The sequence below is a fragment of the Schistocerca piceifrons genome, chromosome 2 (assembly GCF_021461385.2).
Source record: "Schistocerca piceifrons isolate TAMUIC-IGC-003096 chromosome 2, iqSchPice1.1, whole genome shotgun sequence".
NCBI classification, from domain to species: domain Eukaryota; kingdom Metazoa; phylum Arthropoda; class Insecta; order Orthoptera; family Acrididae; genus Schistocerca; species Schistocerca piceifrons.
In genome coordinates, this window is record NC_060139.1 from 742,955,669 (window position 1) to 742,974,315 (window position 18,647).

The window sequence follows — 18,647 nt, forward strand, 5'->3', positions numbered from 1 at the left end:
CAGCCCAAATCCTGTATCATTTCAGTGACACAATCTCACATATTTCGCAATAATAGAAAATGTGCTGCCCTACTTTGAACTTTTTTGATGTACTCCATCAGTCCTATCTGGTAAGGACCCCACCCGCACAGCAGTATTCTAAAAGAGGATGGACAAGCGCAGTGCAGGCAGTCTCCTTACTAGATCTGCTGCATTTTCCAAGTGTCCTGCCAATAAAACACAGTCTTTGGTCAGCTCCCCCCCAACATTTTCTATGTGTTTCTTCCAATTTAAGTTGTTCGTAATTGTAATACCTAGGTATTTAGTTGAATGTATGGACTTTAGATTTGACTGATTTATCGTGTAACAGAAGTTTAAGCTTTTAGCACTCATGTGGATGACGTCACACTTTTCGTTATTTAGGGTCAACTGCCAACTTTTGCACCATTCAGATATCTTTTCTAAATCATTTTGCTATTTTTTTAAATCGTTTGATGGCTTTATTAGTCGATAAATGACAGTGTCATCTACAAACAACCTAAGATGGCTGCTCAGATTGTCTCCCAAATCGTTTATATAGATAAGGAACAGCAAAGGGCCTACAACACTACGTTGGGGAACACCAGAAATCACTTCTGTTTTACTCGATGACTTTCCCTCAATTACTACGAACTGTGACCTCTCTGACAGGAAATCACAAATCCAGTCACATAACTGAGACGATATTCCATAAGCACGCAATTGCACTACAAGCTGCTTATGTGGTACAGTGTCAAAAGCCTTCCGGAAATCCAGAAATACGGAATCGATCTGAAATACCTTGTCAATAGCACTCAACACTTCATGGGAATAAAGAGCTAGTTGTGTTTCACAAGAATGATGTTTTCTAAACCCATGTTGACTGTGTGTTAATAGACCGTTTTCTTCGAGGTAATTCATAATGTTCGAACACAATATATGTTCCAAAATCCTGCTGCATATCAACATTAACGATATGGGCCTGTAATTAAGTGGATTACTCCTACTATCTTTCTTGAATATTTGTGTGAACTGTGCAACTTTCCAATCTTTGGGTACAGATCTATTGTTCAGCGAACGGTTGTATATAATTGTTCAGTATGGAGCTAATGAATCGGCATAGTCTGAAAGGAACCTAATTGGTATACAGTATGGACTAGAAGACTTGCTTTTACTAAGTGATTTAAGTTGCTTCACTACTCCGAGGGTATTTGCTTTTACGTTACTCATGTTGGCAGCTGTTCCTGATTCGAATTCTGGAATATTTACTTTGTCTTCTTTTATGAAGGCATTTCAGAAGACTGTGTTTAGTAACTCTGCTTTGATAGCACTGTCTTCAATAGTATCTCCATTGCTATTGCCGCTAACATACTTCACATACGACCAGAATCTCTTTGGATTTTCTACCAGGTTTTGAGACAAAGTTTTGTTGTGGAAACTGTTATAAGCATCTCACATTGACATCCGTGCTAAATTTAGAACTTCTGTAAAAGATTGCCAATCTTGGGGATTTGGCATCTGTTTAAATTTTGCATGTTTGTTTTGTTGTTTCTGGAACAATGTTCTGACTTGTTCTGTGTCCCAAGGAGGATCAGCTCCATTGTTTGTTAATTTATTTGGTATAAATCTCTCAATTGCTGCCGATATTATTTCTTTGAACTCAAGCCACATCTGGTCCACACTTATATTATTAATTCAGAAGAAGTGGAGATTATCTCTCACAAAGGCGTTAGTGAATTTTTATCTGCTTTTTTGAATAGGTATATTTTTGTTCATTTTTTGAGGATTTGAGGGTTACAACATTCAATCTCGCTATGAAAACCCTGTGTTCATTCATCCCAGTATTGGTTTTGATGCTCATTATTAACACAGGATTATTTGTTGCTAAGAGGTCAAGTGTGTTTTCACAACCATTTACTATTTGCATGGTCTCATGAACTAACTGCTCGAAATAATTTTCAGGAATGTGTTTAGCACAATTTCGGATGATGTTTCAATCATACCTTCAGAATTAAACATGTATTTTCACCAACATATCAAGGGCAAATTAAAGTCACCACAAACTATAATCATATGGGTCGGGTACGGGTTTGAAATCACTCAAGTTTTCTTTGAACCTTTCAGCAAACGTATGATCTGAAATGGAGGGTTGGTAAAAGGATCCAATTATTATTTTATTCCAGTTGACAACAATGACCTCTGCCCATACTAACTCACAGGGCGCACCCACTTCAATTTCGCAACAAGATAAACTACTTCTAACAGCAACAAACAAGCCACCACCAACCATGTTTAGCCTATCGTTTCGGAGCACCGTTAAGATTCTTCGCTAAAATTTTGGCTGTGCTTATATCCGGCTTTAGCCAGCTTTTAGTGTCTATAACAATTTGAGTATCAGTGCTTTCTATTAGCGCTTGGAGCTCTTGTACTTTCCCAACACAGCTACAACAATTTACAACTGTTATACGGATGGTTACTGTAGCTACATTCTTCCTGAGTTCGACATGCACCCTTTGTGACTGAAGCCCATCTTGTGTTTTCCCGAGACCTCTAACCTAAACACTGCACTTGCAACTGCAAAAGCCTGTTTTACAATGAACTCTGATACTTGTCAAGTAGGTAAAAATAACTTCCAATCCTTGAATTTTATGTAGTCTGATGATTTGTAAGAGTAGCTAATGACACAGGTTTCTAATTTCTTTGTGAACTGGTATGTTTTATCAATTTCCTGCTTCCTGAATTCTTTAGGATCAGAGTACAAAACTCCACTCTGCATCCTAAATGAGAAGGCAAAGTCAACATGAAATCATAATGAACAATGTAGGAAAAGACGACTGCTACTTACCATAAAGAAGACACATTACGTTGCAGACAGACATAATTAAAAGACACTTCATAAAGCTTTCAGCCACAGCCTTCATCACCATAAGAGCAACACACACCATTAATACATGCAAGCTAGCATACCACATGCAAACATGACCGCCTACTCCAGCATTTCGGCCTGAGGTGCTGGAGTTGTCGGTCATGTGTACATGAGATATGCTTGCTTGTGTGTATGAACAGTGGGTGTTTCTCTTTTGCTGATGAAGGTCATGGCTGAAAGCTTTATGTAGGTGTCTTTTAATTGTGCCTGTTCACAACTTCATGTGTCTTCTTTAAGGTAAGTATTAATGTGTCTTTTCCTACATTCCTGATATTCCCACCTGGAGTTTCCATTGTTTGAAAACACAATGAGACATTTCTAAAAGCAAAACATGATGAATTTGTCGTCTTGATAAGTTTATCTATGTGCCAATGTAAGTTAACATGGTATCCAGCTGCGTCCCAGAGAATTTTATATACAAAATTTTACTTAGTGTTATTACTATTAAAGTCTACTGCTGGTTCAAGCAGATCATCTTTGCTTGTTTGAAATTACATAGTAAGTGTCTTTGTGAGAGTAAGACTTAAAATGCTAGCTAAGAGCTAGTTGAAGATCTGTTTGGTGATTGGCTGAACTGTGCCCTGTGAGGTTAACCCCTTGGGACCCTCAATTAGTATGCATGCATCATCAACAAACATATAGTTTTTGAACTGCCCTTTAAAGCCAATCAAAGGAAATTTACGTAATCTATGTACAACTGCTGACCAGGTATTGAACTTCAATGGAACCCCCCTATCCAATACGTTCTGTTAACTCTCCATTTTGAAATTTAACACATATTACTGTTTATTTAGTTGTCCAGTGATTGGACTCTGTTATTCGAGAGAAGTTATCATTTACATGAGCTTGATTCTTTCATCGATACTGTTTCAACTTTTACTACTGTCTCCAGTAGGTCATTACTTTGTATAATTTCAATCAATAATTTCAGTTCCACTTACATAAGAAATACTTGCTTCTTCTGCTTAACCTTTACATATATGATTGTTAACTAATAATTGCTCGACTCCTTCATTCAGTTAACAACTTTTACTGCCACAGAGCCCTATCTTAACAATCCAACCAACACCTCTAACTCCAGACACCTACCTACATGTATGCTTGCTCCATATGTACTGGATCAATGCCGGTGTGACTCAGCAATGCTCCCGCCACTGAAAAAAGGCGCATAATGTATCAAAGGTCTAAAATGTCAGACTGGTTGGCTAGTGCACGGTAACCAAAGAGTACAAGCATAGCAGACGCAGTACTCTTTCAGTTCCTACCTTATGAAATTACTTTCAGTCCAGTGATGCAGTTGCACAGTGAGACCCACTGCTTTTTATTGTGAAAGTAAGACTAAATCCATCCAAGACGAATGTCATTAATGCCAGAACATTTTATTTTGTCAAGAAAAAATTTTGAATCAAAGGCTTTGGCAAGCACACAGAGTATACCCATACGTCAATTATTCTTGTATAGCTTCCACTGCAGACAACTTTTTACAAATGCCGAACTGAGAGGCATATAAAAAGTTTTGTCTGGAAAAATGAATCAGTACTCTATCTATCCATTCAGGAGACACCGACTTATGAAATACTGTCCTTGTGGGCGAGAGGGGTCTGTGTGTTCCAATGAAGTAGAGGGCTATACTAGTGGTAATGGAACTGCTAGCAGAGTCTTTCCATACCAGGCAGGGCTCCACAGAGGATCGAGACAAAGAGTATCTCATAAAGTCCTATCTAGTTATTTGTTCCTCTTCCGCCCTGTGATTGTGTGGTAGCAGGCATAGTTCGCTATTGTGACAGTGGAAGATCTTTGGTAACAAGCACAATGGTAGTGCACATTAGCTTTAAAATGGAGGTGTAGACAGCGTTCTATAATCGAGGTGAAGACAAGCTATCTATGGGATAAGGCCCTGAAGTAAAACTTTGGCAGCTGCACAGGCCATGAGGTGGCTGCCCATCCAGATGGCCATGGCTGTGGGATGATAACCCACACCACCAAAAATAATTCAAATCACAGACACAAAAAATAAATTATCATAATAGCCACTTTCTGAAAAATTAAAAATGACTGGAAGGAATGAAACGGGTTTGTAACTAAAGATGCATTGTGTATCTCTGGTTTTACCAATGACTAAATATGACAGGAAATATGTTCTATGCCAGGGAGTGATTAAGAAGGCAATTTAAAGGTAGCCCTATCAACTCAGCATGGAATTTTAACTGCTAAAAAACCATCAGTGTAGCCAGCAGCATTACTACTCTTCTGCGACCTGATGAATTTTGTAACCTCTTTAGGGTTTATGTTTTTGAAACTAATGTCTGATGGTGGTGCATTCAACATTTACAAAAGTAAATATAATGCGCCTGGATTTGTTTTTTATTGATGGGTGTAAAATTTATTGCCACTTTGAGGAACTAATTACTGAATATGGTTGCACATAATTTTGAACTAGACATGAACCATGGACCTTGCTGTCGGGGGGGTGGGGGGGGGGGGGGGTGGGGTGGGGTGGGGTGGCTTGCACACCTCTGCATGCAATACAGGTAGCTGTACCATAGATAGAACCACAATGAAGGGACATCTGCTGAGAGGCCAGACAAATGTGAGGTTCCTGAAGAGGAGCAGCAGTCTTTTCAGTAGTTGAGGGGGCAACAGTCTGGGTAATTGACAGATCTGGCCTTGTAACATTGACCAGCACATATCCATCCACACATATACAGACAGTGTGTGTGTGTGTGTGTGTGTGTGTGTGTGTGTGTGTGGGCGCACGCACGCGGGTGTGTATACCTGTCCTTTTTACCCTCTAAGGTAAATCTTTCCGCTCCTGGGATTGGAATGACTCCTTACCCTCTCCCTTAAAACCCACATCCTTTCGTCTTTCCCTCTCCTTCCCTCTTTCCTGATGAAGCAACCTTGGGTTGTGAAAGCTTGAAATTTGTGTGTGTTTGTGTGTTTTTTATTGTGTCTATCTACCAGCGCTTTCTCGTTTGGTGTGTGTGTGTGTGTGTGTGTGTGTGTGTGTGTGTGTGTGTGTGTGTGTATATAATTAAATTTGTGTGGAACCTACAGAGTACATATCTTACTCACACTTGTCCAGTTTTTCTAACAACAGACTGGAGGAAACACCATGTTCTAGTTATTTTTAACGCTAAGTGATACTTTTCTTCTATGATCTGAAACAAACTAGTCAGCATTTTTGTTCTTAGCAGTTAACTATCATGGTTAGACAAACTTTTGAATCAAAGTTATTGAAGTTAATTGGGGTTAAAAAAAAAATTCGCAATCACTGTTACAATATATCTTTCAGTCCTTGATGGGAAGTTACTGTGGGAGGGACACTATCTGATCAAAAGTATCCAGACATCCCTATGTATTGTGGAATTGGTCACCAGATGTACGAGAGGCTGACCCATCAGTATAAAAGGAAGTGGAAATAGTGTGTTGTCGGTAGAAAGCAGTACCAGCAGAATGGGCTGCCCAGGAGAGCTCAATGGCTACGAACATGGACTAGTCACTGGACATCATCCGAGTAACAAATGTATCAGGGACATTTCAATCCTTCTAAAGTTGCCCAAGTCGATGTGTGGAAAAGAGAAGAAACAACCACAGCCAAACAATGGCCAGGCAGAACTCATGTACTGATGGACGGCAACTGTCTAGCATTGTGGAGGGATGGTTGTAAAAAATCATATGAAATCCGCAGAATGAATCATCTGAGCTCCAAAGTGGTACCAGCAGTCCAGCTAGCACAATGGCCACGCATAGGGAGTTAAAACAAATGTGGTACAATGGTTGAGCAGCTCCCCGTAAGCCACACTTGAGGTGTAATGAGCAACTCCACTGGACAGTAGGTGACCGGGAACTAGTGATTTGGAGTGATGAATCATGCCATACCCTGTGGCAATCTTATGGAAGGGTTTGGGTTCAACAAATGCCTGGAGAATGTTACCTGCCATCATGCATGGGTCTGTTTTCAATGGTTAAGGTATGGGCCCATTATTGCACTTAAGATAATGCCAAATGGGGAAAGATGTGATGACATTTTACAGCACCGTGTACCATATACAGTAGAGAAAAAGCTTGGAGACGGCAATTACTTACATCAGCATGACAATGTACCCTATCATAAAGCAGTACCTATGAGGCAATGGTTTGGGGACAATCAGATTCCTGAAATGGTCTGGCCCAGAATTCTGACTTGAAACGAATAGAACTCCTTTGGGATGGGTTAGAAGGTTGCTGGTTTTGGTTCTAGGGTAAGAATAGGCTGCCATCTCTCCATAGATGTTCAGGTACCTGATTGAAGCATTCAGATGTCTTACAGAAAGAGTTCAAGCAGTCATACAGATGAAGGGTAACACTTCCCAAATCAATGTCCACTAATAGGTGTCAAGATACTTGTATCATATAGTGTAATTAATATCCGGACATCAGCAACTAAGTTGTTCTCAATCAGCGCAATCTGATAGAAAATTATTTAATCAGTTATTTATTCTTACACATACAACTTTACAATTATTAATGTCAATTTGATACAGTAATAAAACACAATTAAAAGGTAAAAAACAAGGAAGAGAGTAATTACTTAGAGCCCAAGTTAATTCCAAAACTAATGTTACTCTATTTATTCACATCTTATCATGATTGACCACAAAAACACCACTGACTGCTCTCACTGCATACACAGCCTTTTAGCTGACCCCAAGACCTTGATACCTATGGCTCTCCATTATATGTACAGTTTCTTTTTGCCTGTTCGAAAAACTCAATCCTCCCATAGTGAAAGATGCATTGAGCTTAGGGAGCTGAAAAGGGTTACGCAGTATCATGTATCAATACTACACCATGGGTGTCCGAGTTGTCATTCAAGATCCAGTGGACCCAATGGAGCACACCTGTGAGTCACACCTCCAGTGGCTCTATGCCACAAGCACCACCCTCTGCTAACGCAATATATGTCAGCGACAGCCACACACCCCACTCACACTTGAAGTCACTTCATTATGTGATGCTGCGCAGATGCTCCCTAGTCGTGGCTCTGACACCATTGTTTGTGCTTTAGTTTAGGCAGTCTTTTCCTTGTTGACACTGAGGGCTTGACTCTATTTCTTGTTATGTTATTTGTAAAGAATCATAGTATGCTTAGAGAAATACCACTAACCATTTCTGCTCCTGTTCAGCTTTTCTATGACGACAGTTGCCACGCTACTCTGTAGCCCACCTCTCCTTACTGTTGTGTAGAAAGTTGTAGACAACACAACTGGCAACAAGCGGTTGTTTCCTTCATGGTGCAGTCTTCAAATTGACTTAATCCTGTTCTGTCATATTTCTTTTTTTCCCCAGTTGCTTATCTTTTGTGTATCCAGTATTTACCTTGCTTCTGCTCTTTATGTTCTAGGTTCCACGTTTGCTGCTTTTGCATCCCCTTTTTTCTTTCTCTGCTATTTTTGCTTTTTACTGTTTGTATTTGAGCATTGCTTAACTGATAATGGCTACTGTACTGCAGTTGGCTGCTTTGCCATCTGCAGTTCATTTGTCAGCTTATTCAGTGTCAAGAATCAACAAATGGCACAACTGCTTGACCTGATGAATCACTTCATGATGGCAAAAATGGGTTCAAACAAGACACTGGATCCAATGGCAGTGCCACCGACTCCATCACCTATGTATGTGCCACTATTTTGTGAGTTTGATGAGGCGAAGGAAGACTGGACAGAGTACCTCACACAGTTCAACATGCACATTGCAGCAGATCACACACAAGGTACTGACAAACATTCTCATTTCTTGGCCCCGGTGGGAGTGGCTATTTATAGCCTGTGCGACAAATTCGCCAAGTTGTTTCCCACATCTCACCCTGAGCTAGTATAATATGAGGACCTATTTCAGGCACTTACAAAGTACTATGAAGGCAGGTTTCAAGTGTCAGCTGTGCCTTACAAATTCTTTAGGTTGCGTAAGCAACAAGAACAGACATATTGTCAGTGAGTAACTGAACTGGAAGACCTTGGACAATGAAGATTCAAATGTGGCTGTGGCAAATATTACAGTCATGCAGTGGTTCATGATGCCATCATGCATAATGTACCTGACTCTGAGATTCAGGAACAGGTTCTTAAATACCTGGACCCTGCCTTGCAATAGATTCTGCAGATTCTAGACTGTCAGGATTCCTGTGAAAGTGCAGCAGACAGTTTTGAAGTTGCACCTGTCTATTCTTTGGCAGCCACGACACAAAGGTCTTGCAGCCAGCTCGCAAACAGCAGCCCAGCTGGCCACAGCCACAGCACTCACATAAACACATTGCGTCCAGCACAAAGTTTGAAATTGTGTCCTCGCTGTAATAGATTGCCAGTCTGCCCCTCATGGGAAGCAACTTTTATTTTTAGTCGTCCTTTCCCTCAGGCACTTCAAGAACAGGTAGCTCAGGATTTACTGCTTTGCAAGACAATGGGGTCATTGCACCCATTACTGTGTCAGTGGGTGTCCCCTCTTCTTGTACTGAAGAAGCTGTCCAGAAGACTCCGGCTGGGCACTGATTTTAAGGAAACTGTGAATCCTCAAACAGTCATTGACTGTTATCTCTTGCTGTACCTGGAAGAACAGATGGATAATTTGGATATCAGTATCACTTTTACAATACTGATTTGCGAGACGCTCACTTGCAAATCTCTCTGGGTGAGCCATCATAAGAGGTCTTCATCATTAATGCTCATGTGGGTCTCTTCAAATTTTTGAGATTGCCGTTTGGCAGCGCTTCCGCACCTGCCATACTTCAGTGCTTTATGGAGCAGCTGACTGCAAAAGTTCCTTTTTGTTCAAATTATTTAGATAGCATTGCCATCTCACGTCACATTACCGAAGAATATATTATCAATCTCCATACTCTGTTTCAAGTGTTGTCTGCAGCTGGTCTCAAATATACCAGAGACAAGTGTGGGTTTTTTCAGTCTGAACTTGAGTACTTAGATATATTATTAATAGCCAGGGTGTTCACCCATTGCAATAACATTTGCTTGGTATCGAGACCTTCCACCCCCACACAATGTGTGGGAATTGCAGTCTGTGTTAGGGAAACTCATCTATTACATTCGATGTATTCATAAATGCACTCAAATTGTGGGTCCCTTGCATTGCTTTCGGAGGAAGAACGTTCCTTTAGTTTGGTTGCAAGAGTATCAGTCTGCCTTCCAGAAGTTGCTTTGCTTAGTGACTGATGCCTTGTTTCTTTTGATCCAACCAAACCCATGGTCTTGGCTATAGCTGCTTCCTCTTACAGCATCAATGCACTTCTGCTGAATGAATTTGATGCTGTTGACCGACTGGTTGCCTTTGCTTCAAAGTTGCTGAAGAAAGCTCAATGTAATTATCTGCACATTGAAAAGGAGGCTCTCGACATTTTCTATGGTGTCACTAATTTTTACCAATATAGTTTTGGCAGAAAATTTTATTTGGTGACTGACATAAGCCTCTAAAATCTTTGTTTGGCCCTTCTCAGTCAGTCCCAACTCGCACAGTGCAGAAGCTGCAATGCTGGCCTCTTCTTTTGTGATATTACCAATGTGAAAGTGCATATCAGCCCACTGCTAAGCATGCCAACACAGATGGCTCTTTCTCGCTTCCCTGTTGATCCATATTCAACATTCGACGAGTCCTGTGGTTCTTGTTGTTACAGTGTTGCATGAGAGACAGATGGTTTGCAAATATTTCACTTAAACACCAGAAAATTGCCCAAGCAACAGCTGCAGATGCTGATTTGCAGAGTTTGTTGCACTACACCCACACTGGATGGTCGCATTCAGCCAGACAGATTTGTACCTCTGTATTTCGCAAAGGTTCTGCCCGCTGACATGCCCTTGCAGTTCACCAAGGCATCTTTTTGCTTCATTCTGATAATGAACAGTCACGTTTTGTGGTTCTGCAGGTTTTACAGCCTGACATGCTTTGTTTGCTACATCAAGGTCACTGGTGTGTCATTTGTATCAAGCAGTTGGTGTGATGTCATTGCACTTGGCAAGGTCTGGATGCACAAATTGAACAGCTGACTTCTCAGTGCCAAGCTTGTGTTGAACATCAGTCAGCCCTGCCTCAGCAGTTCTTCGAATGGCTCAAACTTCAAGCACCTTGGAAATGTTTGCTCTTGGATTCCACAGGCCCTTACTGGAATATACATTGGCTATCATTTGTGATACTTTCAGCAAATTTTCCTTTGCGGTTCCTATGCACTCTACCATCTCATTCTACAATCCAGGCCTTGTTGTCAAATCTTTTGCCTCATGGGATTGCCTGAAGTGATTGTGACTGAGATAAGACCTCAATTTCTTGATGCCGAGTTTGAACAGTTTTTCATAGCCTCTGGCATCAACCACATCTTGAGTGCACCATTCACCCACAACCCAATGGCGATGCTCAACACTTTCTATGAACATCTGAGCAAAAGATGAACAAACCCTTTTGCCTCCTATCCATGTGATCAAGCTCTGCTGCTCTTCTTATTTTCCTACCACTCACAGCCATGCAATGGACCACCACTGGTGGAGATGTTAGATGGACAGTGCTACCACACCTGGTTTCAGTTGCTGCACCTGTCATGGCAGGCGATGTCCACTCCACACAGACAAGCGAAACATATGGGATTTGGCAGACCCAATGAGGCACACATACTGAGCCATGCCTCCAGTGGCTCTCTGTACAACGAGCACCCTCTGCTGCCACAATATAGGGTGGTTGGTGGCAGCCACGCACCCCACTCACACTTGGAGTCACTTCATTGTATGACACTACACAGATGTTCCTAGTCGCATCTCCAACACCATCATTCGTGCTTTAGAGCTGAACTCTATTTCTTGCTGCATTATTTGTACTGAGTCTTCATACACTTGGAGAAATACATTTTAACTAAATATTCTGTTTACTGTGTTAACTTGTTTGTTGATCATTTCTGCTCCTGTCCAGCTTTCCTACAAAAAATGTTGCCACACCGCTCTGTAGCCCACCTCTCCCTGCAATACAGGTTAACATTTTCTATCACTGAACTAGAGCTTACAATTTACCATTATCATGTTATACTTTGAAAATATATTGTGTAATGACAGAGTATTTATTTTTTAATTTTCACCAATCATAATCTTGAAGATTACACAAACAATGGTTCTTCAGATAAATTAATTTCAAAAAATCGTATAGGGAATACACTGGAAAACAGCGACACAGGTTGATTACTCCTGTGACAATCTGGATGCCTCAGGTGACTAGCCATACAAGCAGGCTCTTACCAGAAGCAATCAGATGCAAACCATGTCATGTGTAATGGGAGTTGCTGCATCAATCACAATCATCTGTCAGTGCAACTCTCTCCTGAATGACTACCCAAGTTCTATATTTACCAGTGCCATGGAAGACTTCTTTCACATTTACTTTCTGATGTATCAGTTACACTTTGTTTCAGTCTTATTGTAATCAGGCCTACTTTCAAAATTCTCGTATTCAGATCTACTTTTAAAATTCCTCTGTGAAGTTCTTCTTGTTGAAGTTTATCTGGTCCAGAGCCAAACCGTACAAAAGCAGCATCACACCAAGGTGGTTCAGACAAGCTCCACTAACTTGCATTTCCAGTGGAAAGCAAAACAGTAGATAATGAAGCAGAAGGAGGATACAATACCTGCACTGCCTTTCATCAGCTGACAGCTGCCTCTGTCTGGCCTGTTGCTGGTCATGTGGTACCTGGCTCCATGCTTCTGCTTGGCTCATTAGCTCCTGCACCTCATGAATGCGCTGTAACAGCACACTCTCTCAGAATAGTTTTTCATATCAAAATGACTTTACAAGGAAAGATCAAATTTCAATTAAACATTTCCAAATAAGTAACTGCTTTGTCATATTGTTTTACAGATCAACATTTATAGCATATCATGTTGTGTTGTGACTTAATGAGTTTTCTGCTCACCAGACTTCCTATTGTCCGTGCAGTAGCGACTTTTGCACTCAATACGTGTCGTTCTCTCCGCTGCCTGCTTTTTGTTTGTTATCCATTATCTTATGAAGGAATGAAATATGGAGGATCCTGTATCGATCTACTGTAGAAATTAGATGTGTGTGTAAACTTGGGCAAGATGATTACCATCTTAATTATTCAAACATTATATCAAGATTTATGAACTATAATACTGGTTTATGGATTAAATTTTTGTGGCAGTTAATGGTATGGCATTATAGAGCCTACAGTTGGTGATGTGTTTAATCACAGTATTCATACTAACTGCTTTGAAATTTTTATCCATGCCACCAGCCATTCATAGGAGAGTTCCTTTAACTCAATGAATAAAGTAATATTCTAAAGTATTTAGTAAACACAGTTGTCATGTAAAAGTTGGTAATTTTTATTCTTAGATGACCAGTTTCGAGCTTGTAAAGAGATCATCATCAGATCTAGAAACCTTGATGATAACAGGAATCACTGGCATGAAGTAGGCGCATCCTGCTGGCGTGCAGTGCTCTCCACGCCAGTATGGTGAAGCCGAGAATGTACATCTGATGATCTCTTTACAAGATTGAAACTGGTCATTTAAAAACAACAATTACCAACTTATATGCGACCACAACTGTGTTTACTAAATAATTTAAAATGTTAACAGATCGCTGTTTTCCTGGAACAATGTTCTAAAATTTTTTAAAAGTAATATTCTTTACTAGCAACTAAGTTCCAGGATGTTTTAAAGTATTAGTTAGTAGTATAGTTATTGTAAAAATTTTCTATGTATTCTCATGTAAAATCTATTATAAATATCTTATGTTCATATGTTTTTATGTTTAATGGCGTGTGCAATGAGGAGAGGACTAGGAAAGTAATTAGCCAGGTGTGGACTTATGAACAAGGGCTATACTGCTAAATATGGGCAAGTGTTGTATATTTTTGTTTGTTCCCTTTCATGCTCTGCTTGTACAAAGGATGCTTAAAACACTTAGAATTCTTTTGTAGAATTAGCAGTTTCCATACTTTAGTAGTTTAGAGGTGTTTAAAACTTTTTCAGCAAAGATCTACAACCATAATTTGGTATATAGATAAGTGGTACTACATTGTTTTCCCTCAATTATGAGATTGCATCTTAATTGTTATAACATTTAACTAAAATAAGTGGTATTTGAAGACTGACACTGTTGTTTTAATTGTTATTGGTGGAGGTTTTGATTTTTTTCTACAACCTTGTGGGTTATGGTAAACATGAAACACCAAGTAAGAATGGAGAATACAGACGAAAGTAATGTTCAGCAGATTGTCAAAAATATTGAGCCTGCCATTTAAGACAAACCAAATGCTGATCTAAAACTTCCAGGCAGATTAAAACTGTGTGCTGGACCGAGACTCGAACTCGGGACCTTTGCCTTTCGTGGGCAAGTGCTCTAACGACTGAGGTACCCAAGCACGACTCACGACCCATCCTCAGAGATTCAATTCTGCCAGTACCTCTGTGAGGACGGGTCGTGAGTCATGTTTCGGTAGCTCAGTCGGAAGAGCACTTGCCCGTGAAAGGCAAAGGTCCCGAGTTCGAGTCTCAGTCTGGCACATAGTCTGCTAGGAAGTTTCATATCAGTGCACACTCCACTGCAGAGTGAATATCTCATTCTGCAAATGCTGATCCCTTTACAGAATTATTTCATAGGATCGACAAAATGGGTGGAACTTTAGCCACAGTTTTCAATGAGTTAGGTGTATTCAAAGATTGGTTTTGTTAGGCTTCAGGGCCAAGTCAAAACTATAGAACACAAAGACAGAAAGGAGTTAAAAAACGACTATATGTCAGTCCCAATTGACAGAATCGACGACAGTTAAAAACAGGCACATGGAAAAAGGGCTAAAAGAGACACTATACAGAAATGGAGGTCCAAAACCAAAAATTAAATGGCCATCGCCATATTGCATTGTCAGTTAAAAAGTAAAACACAGTCAACAGCCCGCACTTCATTTGCTAAAATGGCTGATAACTTAGACGACAAACCCAAACAGGAACGTAAAAGGTTAAAAAATGGACATTCCCTCAGGAAGTGGCAGACAGTTAAAACTTCGGCGCAATGTGTACAAAGTTGTGGGGTAGCACCACTTAGCAAATGACAATGGCTAAAAAGGCAGTGCCCAATATGCAGCCAAGTTAAAATAACCTCCTCCTGGTGGTTGGGCCGAGGGAGGTCATCCAAGCCGCTGGGAGAGGCTTAATAAGCTGGAGATTATGGCCATGTAGGGAGGACCATTGACGATGCCAAAGGAACACCACCACCTGACAGACGGCAGCACAGATATCATCAGAGGGAACATAGGTACTCACGGGCTGAGGTACTAGGACTGCAGCTTTGGCAGCAGCCTTGTTTCCTGGTAGAAAGACATGACCAGGAACCAACAGACACATCACGCTGGCTCCACCAAGAGAGAGCAGTTGACAGTTTCCCTGGACTCACTGCACTAAGGGATGGGCAGTGTACAGCACACATAGACTTTGAAGGGTACTGAGTGAGTCTGAGCAGAAACACAATTGAAAAGGCTATGTCACCATATGTGCTGCGTGGCCTGATATAAGGCAAAGAGCTCAGCTGCAAATACTGAGGAGTGTGCCAGGAGCCGATATTGAAAGACACGGGTGCCAATGACAAAGGCACACCCAACCCCACGGTCAGTCTGAGAGCCATCATTGTATACAAAGGTACTATTGCGAAGTTCCATGCGAAGGTCGTGAAACTGAAGGTGATAGACTGAGGTGGGAATAGTGTCCTTAGGAAGTGAATGAAGGCCAAGGTTAACATGGGCTGCTTCACGAAGCCAAGGTGGTGAAGGGTTCACACCCATCAGGAAAGGTGCAAGTGCCAAGAGTGGACTCCAGGAGGTAACAGAGAAGAAGGACGAGCCCCATACTGATGATCAAAGGAATCATCAAAGAAGGAGGCATAGGATGGGTGGGCATGCATGGCAGACAAACGGCACTTATATCTGCTGAGGAGAAAGTCAGACAGTGGTAGGTTTGGCAGCTTCAGCAAACAGACTCTCAACCGGGCTAGTGTAAAATGCGCCCATGGCCAAACGGATACCACGATGATGGATTGTGTTGAGATGTGTAGGAGCGATGGGCGTGCAGACCCATAAACAAGCGCTCATAGTTGAGTTTCGAACGGACAAGGGACCGGTACAAACGAAGGAGTGTGGTTCGAAGGTAGGACACTGAGGAACCACGTACATCAGGCTGCTAGGTAAGACACATGGAAGGACCATGAGAGTTTCCTATCGAACATGAGCCCCAGGAATTTTGTAGTTTCAATGAACGGAAGGGCAACACGCCAAAGATGTAACGATGGTGGGAGAAACCACTTATGTCGCCAGAAATTCATACAGATGGCTTCGTCAGTGAAAAAGCGAAAGCCATTGTCGATGCTCCAAGAGTAAAGACGATCAAGACATTGCTGAAGGCACTGCTCAATGAGAGAGGTCCATGGAGAACTGCAATAAATGGCAAAATCATCAACAAAAAGGGAACCGGAAATGCCTGGTGGGAAACAGGCCATGATAGGGTTAATGGGGATAGCAAAGAGGACGATACTCAGGATGGAACCCTGAGGCACACCATTTTCCTGGATAAAGATGTCCGACAAGGCAGAATCCACAAGCATCCTGAAAACTCAATCTTTTAAAAACGCCTGAAGTAAACAGGGCAAGTGGCCACGGAAGCGCCACATGTAAAGAGTATGGAGGATACCAGTTCTCCAGCAGGTGTCATAGGCCTCATCCAAATTGAAAAACACGGCTACAGTCTGGGATTTCCACAGAAAACCATTCATGACATGGGTGGACAAAGTAACGAAATGGTCAACTGCAGAACGCTGTGCTCAAAATCCACACTGTGCATTTGCCAGTAAACTGTGAGACTCGAGCCACCATACCAGCTGGGAATGAATCATACGTTCCATCACCTTGCAAATGCAGTTGGTAAGAGAGATGGGACGGTAGCTAAAAGGAAGGTTTTTGTCCTTACTGGGCTTAGGTATGGGTATGATGATGGCTTCACACCAACGTCTGGGACATGTACCCTCTGCCGAGATGCTGTTGTACTCTAGTGGGACGAAATTGAAGCGTCACCCATCCACCAGTGTCAGCCCAGTTCGCAGGTGAATATAAGTTTAATTTAGTTTTGTTTATGTATTTTTGTAATATTTGTAATATTTGTAATGGTTGTGAAGTGTCTAAAGTTATTGTATTTTTTTTTATGTTTCATGTACGGAGAGGGCGGCGCAACGAACGGAGACAGCATCTTCGTTGCCGGGACCGGAGAGAAAATTTCTGGCCACTATATGTCGCGGGTCGACAGCCAAAGAGCAACAGAAGATCCTGAAACTGAGTTGTTGCGTCGTGCTTCTAAAAATTAAATAATTGAGAATTTGTAATGTTTTGTACAACAATGATATCATAGGAAGTTTAATCTAATTGAAAATGTTAGTTTTGTCTCATCAAGGCTCAGGTTCACGTCTGTATGCAGGAAGATAATAAACTAGTGGATACTACTAAAGTTGAAATACTTGTTCCGAGGATTTATTTATGAAGAATTATGTGAATGAATTAATAATATATTTGACAAGATTATTGAATTTTGACAGCGTTCATCGCGACTTTGAATCTCAAAAAGTTTATTCAATGTGGTTCTAATATCGATTAAATCAGATAACGTGTATCAATATAATTTCTGAGGAGAAACAAACGACATCTAAAATCGAAAAAGTTTACGCAAACCAATTGGCCCGAGTGACGTAATTCTGTGCATACGACTCAAATGATGTTTTACAGTTTCGTTCAAGAACCATTCTGAGACAATTTAAAAGGGATATAAATAATTTTGAAGTGGGTTGTAACTGACGTAGGTGACGAAGTCTGCACATGGTCATATGTCAAATGAAAATCATTTAAACAAATCTATACGTCGTTACACTACACTGTAGCGACCTTGGAAACAGGACTTGTGTGTGACTAAGGCACACAGGTACGAAACAAAACATCAAGAGTCCTTCGGAAGTCAACGCGAGTTTTCGTGGAGCCTTCACCAGCCAGCGGCAACTTCGCGGGTGTGGGCATCTGACGGAGCGCAGCCAAGCAGTACGGTCACGCAGTTATTCCACGAGAAGGCGCATATGTTGGGCAGCAGATGAACGTTGCAAACCCCGACAATCTTTTTTCTCCCTAAACTAACAGGCACAGTACGTCAGTGGGGGGGGGGGAATTGTGTGACCGTTTAATTGACAGAGGAATTACGCTAAAATTATCTAAGGAAGTGAGATTTTTGGGGCATATAGTGGACAGTAAAGGTATTAGGCCAGACCCAGCACATATTGAAGCTATTGCTCGATGCCCGAGTCCTAGAAATCGGAAACAACTGAAATCATTCTTAGGAATGGTAGGATTTCTGAGAAGGTTTCTTCCAGGGCAGGATATTGTTAATCCTAAATTACTGGATTTATTAAAAGAGAAGTCAGTATGGCTCTGGGGAAAAGAGAAAGAGGAAATTTTTAATAAGATAAAAGGAGGGTTAACAGAAGCCAAAATGTTATACCATCCAGATTTCAATCCAGGACTTTTGTATGTGTACGGATGCCTCTGATTATGGTGTGTCTTGCGTAATATTCCAAGGTGATCTGACCAATGAAAAGGGATTATATCGGCCTATTGGATTCGCTAGTAGAACTTTAAATAAACATGAAAGAAATTATT

At 41.1% G+C, this 18,647-nt stretch overlaps 1 protein-coding gene across 2 annotated transcripts in view; it reads right to left on the bottom strand.

Annotated features, from left to right (window-relative positions):
• LOC124777944 (ubiquitin conjugation factor E4 B) overlaps positions 1-18,647 on the bottom strand; it is a 297,870-nt gene that overhangs the window by 69,295 nt on the left and 209,928 nt on the right. For both annotated transcript variants that reach the window (XR_007015809.1, XM_047253495.1), the window contains exon 17: positions 12,573-12,685. Coding sequence is in view for 1 of the 2 variants with exons in the window: in XM_047253495.1 (XP_047109451.1) it covers positions 12,573-12,685 (113 nt within the window). In the remaining variant the exon portion in view is untranslated. The remainder of the gene's footprint in view (positions 1-12,572; positions 12,686-18,647) is intronic.